Below are 6,202 nucleotides of genomic sequence, written 5' to 3' on the forward strand. Positions count from 1 at the left end.
CGTCTGCGTCATCCGATGCACTAGGCTGGCCGCCGAGTCGGGTCGTTGTTGATTTGTTCCAGCATCGTCAAAGCCTTTCTCAGGCCGAATCCAGGCCAGCGGATCCACTCGTTAGGAGGTGCCTTTGCTCGTTCATGCATGAGACCTTCGCTGTGCCTTGCTTCTGCTCCTTTCGCTGTTTCTGCTGCTTCTACTTTTTGTTTCTGTTTCTGCCACTACTGCTGTCTCTGCTGCAGCTACCCTCGCACGTCCCTTAAGACATCCTCAGACCCCAAAACCCAGCCCGACTTCTTAACCTTGTTTACTTTCCCTGGTCCCCTTAACCACCCCGGCACCACGGCATCAAGGGCACCCTACCATCGAGATCTCGCTCCGAACCCGGCTCCGGGCACAACCCGCACCGCCAATTCCGCCAATTGACCCACTCGTGGCCTCGAATCGGCTTCAGGCCTGCGGTCAGACGCCTGTCGCAGCTCCCGAACTCCCGTGCTCCACCGCCGCGCACATCTCCCAGCCCCCAGGGCTGCATAGCTTGGCCTCACCGATTCCACTGCGACAGATCCGAATCTGCTGTGTTTCCCCTAAAAAACAAGTGCAGGACCCCCGGTCGAGCATTGTCCAAGTGTCCAGGTTGGTCCCGACCGACCACGCGCGTTGCCGGCGGTTTTCCAGAAGGTCTCGTGTTCTGTGCTGCAGAAACCCGGGGGGAAGAGGGTGCTCGTTTCATCTCATCCGAGCAGAGTCAACACCAACCACCCTCACCCTCACTCTCACCCGCTCACTCCAGTCGCTCGTTCGCTCGCTCGCCCACCCGCCGGCTCGCACCACGAGGTCGCCGCCATGCCCTGCGTCACCATCCGCGCGCCCACCTCAAACTCCGAGCCTCAACTCTCCTTCGGGTCCTCATTTTATTGACTAGTTCACCCGTGTCCTCCGCGGCTGCTGATTCGCCATCGGCTCGTCCTCTGCCTTGTACAAATTGCCGCTTTCAACCTTACTTGCTTCGCTGTATCATATTGGTCAGTACTCCTCCAATGGCTCCGGTCGTCGGCCATGTCCAATATTCTGATGCCTCGATTGCAGTCTTGTGTAATCAAAACGGCACAAAACCACTCCGTCGAGAAGCCCGAGCCGGGGAGCGTTGGAGCCCAAGACACCGACAGGCCTCATTTTTAGGCCGCCGTGTCTCCCGCTCATTTGGCGACGCCGATGTAGCAAGGCGAGGATACCGACCGACATTCATTCGTTCAAGTTGCGTTTGCGCGGGGTGGAAATTAATTAGTAGCTTGATTGCGCACGGTGAAGTTGGTCGATTCGCGGCATCCCTGGTCGTCCCCATCCCCATCCTTCTGCCGTCCCCAGCTTCATCCGGCAACACCACGCGACACTCCGGACCGCCCTCCGGCGTGGTGTCTTCATGGCTTCCTCGGAGATCGACCAGAAGTTCCTTGGGAAGCTCGCCAAGGCAGTTGAACCAGACAACCCTTTATTGGCGTCCGTCTTGTTCAGGATACTGGGCCTCTCCATCAACCTCTCGGCCCAGCTGATCAAGGCACGGAAACAGCGGCGACAAGATGCCGCCCAAGCAGCATCCAGTTTGGACCTGACCTACCATATCGTATGGCTTTCGCGCGAAGGACTGGTCTTGCTCCAACAATACGTTTTGCCCATGGTCGGGAATTATGTCGAACTCAAAGTACTGGCGTACAAGCTGCGTGCTTCGTTTTACCACATTTTTGTCCTCTTCCACAACTCACCACCCGTCCCCGCCATGGGCCCCAACACCCCGGAAACCTCGTCAACCACCGCACCGGGCTCATCAGCACGCGTCGACAAGGGAAAAGGGATCGCGAGGGACGAGGACGGGAGCACGTCCAAGGGCGGGCCGGTCGGCCCTCCACCGGGCTTCGGACCCACACCACCAACAGCCTTCCTCATGAGGCCCGGCGACTATCTCCCAGAAGCGCATCAATACTTCCGAGAGGCCGTCCAGCTCGCCGACGAATTATTATGGGGGTCGCATTCGCTCCGGCTGTCCGTCAAGACCGAGTACGCGGCCTTCCTGTACGAGTGCGTCCACGACGTCGAGAGCAGCCGGCAGATCGCGAAGGAGACCATCGCGGAGGTCTACGAGGCCACCGAGGGCATCGACAACGACATGTTCAACGACGCGTGCGAGCTGGTGACGGTGTTGGGGAAGATGATGAAGCGCGGGCTGGGGTCCAACACAACCCTGCGGAGCAAGGCGCACGGGTCGAGCATAGGGACACAGGGGACGCAGGGGACACAGGGGACGCAGGGGACACAGGGGACGCAGGGGACACAGGGGACGCCGCAGACGGAGCAGACCGAGGCGAGCGCGCCACCAGGCATGATATAGCACCGACCGGCCATCGGTCCACCAACAACCACCCGGCTCAATCAACGCCTGGGCTACTAATAGCTCTTCTCGAACCGACCATACATACATGGCCAACGCCCCTAATCATCTCTTCCGCACCCGCCCACACCACATTCACTAGGCATTGATTGAGCCGCCCCCTCCCTCCTCCCAACACCTGCACCAACACCGTTTATACTTTCACAGCCACACCGCCCAGCTACTCCGTATCGTTCTACCTACGAGCCCCCTTAGATCCCAGGAACACTCACACTCCAGTCCCCGGGCACTGTATATACCCACCATCACCGCCCCATTACCAATACCACCACCACCACCACCACTCTACACGGCCCAACCCACTGTGCCGTGTCACCGCCTTGTCATTTAATGTTTTGCATATCCCCTCCGTTTCTAGGAGCTCCTCTCTGAGGACCAGGACCATTTCTTCGTTTCTCTTTCTTCAATGATACCCGGAACGTCAATAGCAAGGCGACGGTGTCTTTTCTGCCTGGCTTGGCTTGTCTGTATGTATTTGTGGTTATTTAAACGAGCTCTAGGCGAGCGGGGCTTTTTACCGGACGCTTTGGAGGGTTTGGGGGCCTGAGTGTGTAAGCGGGGATATTATAGTCTTGGATTTTTCTTTTTTTTTTTTCTTTTCAATCTGCGGGCCTTCCGCCTCGGGACAGGTGCTATTGTGGAAGGCTGGGGCTGCCGCCTTTGATATACACGACCAAACCCTACCTTACTTTGACACTCCTAAAGTGAACCGTCCTCATTTTTATCGTGGCTGTGATGTTGCCGTTGTTATGCCTCCCGGGTTAATCTTCCTAGCAATCGTTGCACCTGCTTCACTGTTATAATGGTTGTCGCAAACAGTTTATCATTCCCCGCATCTAATCACGCTGAAACCGAGACCACTGGGAACTGGCGGCTCTGCCGAAGCGGCTTTGTCACACGCCCTCTCAGCGGGTGAAGAAGATACAACAGCATCATATGTGGGGTCAAGGTGCTAACATTGAGCGGCACTCCGTATCTAGAGTCACTGATATAAAAGCGATATATACAAAATAGGTGACCTTGGAGTGTAACCGACCATCATTGGGATTTCCTAACCCAGACCTCAACCGTCGAACGGGGACCCAACCTGAGGCCTTCCCCTCTGGGTCGGCATTGTCCATGCTGATATGTCGAAGCGAGCATCGCCTCCGTCACATCCTCGAGCGACTCGTTTGTCTCCAGGTGATCGCGGCCGTGGCGTAGGTGGGCTGGGTAGTGACTATATCGGCGGAGTCGAGTTCTTGTGTTTTCGGAAAAGGTTTTGGGAATCCATCGATCCTGCTGTTCCTCTTCTACGCCGCGCCATTCGTGTATTGATGAGGACCCAACCCGATGCCCTCCTCTCCATGTCGACATTATTGGCTTTGAGGCTGTGACGCCTGTCATTACGTCCATCACCTCCTCGACCGAGTCGTCTGTCGCTCTCGGTGGCGTCCGTCTGAGGGTACAGCGCCGTGATGCTGTCGATGCCAACAGTGAGGATAGTAAGCCGGGGACGACTAACACAATGCCACTAGCGACCCAAACGGAACACCGCAGTGACATTGACTGGGACCTAGAGAAGACCACCGTTATCTTGAATCCCCGGCCCACCACCGCCTTTGGGGTCCCCTTTTCGAGATTCGGCAATCACCACGGCCCTCTCATGCGCGCCGGTAATCTTTTTAATGGCGACTTGCTTTTCAACTCATCCATCTCCCAGATTGCACACGCTGATTCCCCGACATGGAATAGAATCCCCACCATCACGCCAACCCAAGTATAACAAATAAAATGCCACCGGTAATCAATGGCTTCGCTGGTAAACATCATCGTGCTGACACCGGCCGAGGAGTCGCGGGGTGATATCGGCAAGGTGCGCCCGAGGATCCAAACGAGACAACAAATGAACGAGGCTCATCACATCTGTTTGTGGAGGTAGATTACCGACCCAGATGGCATGGCCTTGAGGTAAAACTATATCAGCTTGAGTTGCTCGTTCATCCGGCTAACAGAGAGTTAAGCTTACCGCTCTACCGTGGCTTTCTCGGAGGTCCCCTGGAAATACTCTGGCGATCTACCAGTAACCCCGGAGAAGAGGAACACAAAGTACCCGTCAGTAGTATGACCCGTCTTATCAAGCGCAGCTTGATACCGCCACCAAGCAACTCCGCCGAGTCGCCGAGATGACTTCACGAAGCGCATAATCGCCGCTGAATTCTGCCGCCGGCCGCGTCATAGTTGTAAAACATTTAATTGTCTCTCAACGGGGGGGCGACTTCGTGAATCGACAACTGGGCGCCTGGAGCCGGCAGCGACTCCCCAATTTCCCTCAACTTCTGGGCTTCCACTCCATGCAATGGAGACACCACCGACTACATGACGTAAGTAAGAAACACAACTAGGTGTCGGAACTTGGACTGAAAACTCACGAGAGTCCCCTGCTAAAAATTTGCCGGTCCCTTTTACGACCGCAAGGGCCCTTGCAGGTCGCCTCGTTTGTAGGTTGCTGGAGTGCTCGATGCAGCGGATTGCCTTGAATAAGCTCAATTTCGAGCAGAGAATGGGGCGATGGAACATCTAGGTCCAGTCGCCGCCATCCATGAGTGCGTCGAGCGGTGAATGCGCATAGCAGTTAATGAAGATAGAAGGGCGCTCAGGAGGATTATGCTTCAAATGGTGAAGACAGGATTTAAGCTAGGCTAAAGTTAAAAAGTTAGAGAGTTCAAAAGTGTTTCAAAGAAGTGGGAATTTCATAAATAAATGACGGCGGCGCTTGTGTTGCGACTCCTTGCACTCCTCGTATGTTACGTCTAAGGGGCAGGTGTGTGTTGTTTTCTAAGCAGGCGTGGTGCGGCACGGAAGGGAGCTCCTCAAATACGGTAAGAGTGGCCAGATGCAACCAATCAAGCCAAGATATCGAAGCAGAAATGAACCACACCAAGCAATTCGTACAGAGAGGGCATCACCGACAACACCAACATCAACACCAACAACCCTAACCCTTTACCCCTGAATGAACTGAATGTCAACAAACCGTGCTACCACTCCCTCTCCATCTCGTCCCGCCTTCCGCATCCGTGGTCATACTCGTACCCATCCTCTCTGCCAGCATCAAATACATCTTCCACACTCGCAGGTTGGTACCCCGCAGGATAGCGCACGGAGGTTACTCCCGGGCAGCGTCTCGTCTCCTTCTCCTTCCCCTTTGCTTTGCGGCCCACGATTTCACGGCCTTTCCCCTTTCCCTTGTCCAGCTTTTTACACATTCCCCCGTTTTTGCCTTTTTCCTTCTCGGCCTTTCGCTTTTTTTCGTTTCTCCCCCCGACACTTTCCTTTTCACACTCTCCGACCCTCTCCTGCTCCTTCCCCTTACCCTTCTCTCCATCCTGCGTCTCCTGCCACCAACCACCTTCCACATCCCTAATGCCATCCTCACCACATCCATAATCTTCGCTTCTACAATACCCATTCCCATCCCCATTTGTGCTCCCGCTCCCACCCCAATACATCCCCCCGACCACGAACCCCTTCATCATCACGACGCTACCTGTGCAATTTGCCATCCCCCGCCACACATGATGGATTAACGCTTGTAAGACTAATTCGAGTTAGGTGCGGGTACACATAAGGAAATGCGGCTGTAAAGTTCTTGGCAAAACGCAAATCCAGGAAGCTCGGATCGCGACGAGATTATGAACAACCTTGCTTCGCGTAACGTACTTCTGTATGAATGTATTCCTACACGTTTTAACGAGAATCTCAAAATCGTTTCGGGTTAAT

At 55.0% G+C, this 6,202-nt stretch overlaps 1 protein-coding gene across 1 annotated transcript; it reads left to right on the top strand.

Annotated features, from left to right (window-relative positions):
* Positions 1-1,417: 1,417 nt before the first annotated feature.
* CHGG_02558 (uncharacterized protein) lies at positions 1,418-2,380 on the top strand (the record flags this gene model as incomplete). Its single annotated transcript, XM_001229073.1, has 1 exon — positions 1,418-2,380. The coding sequence occupies one exon, from the start codon at positions 1,418-1,420 to the stop codon at positions 2,378-2,380; it is 963 nt and encodes a 320-aa protein (XP_001229074.1).
* Between the last annotated feature and the right edge of the window lie 3,822 nt (positions 2,381-6,202).

This window comes from Chaetomium globosum, genomic scaffold (assembly GCF_000143365.1).
Source record: "Chaetomium globosum CBS 148.51 scaffold_2 genomic scaffold, whole genome shotgun sequence".
NCBI lineage: Eukaryota > Fungi > Ascomycota > Sordariomycetes > Sordariales > Chaetomiaceae > Chaetomium > Chaetomium globosum.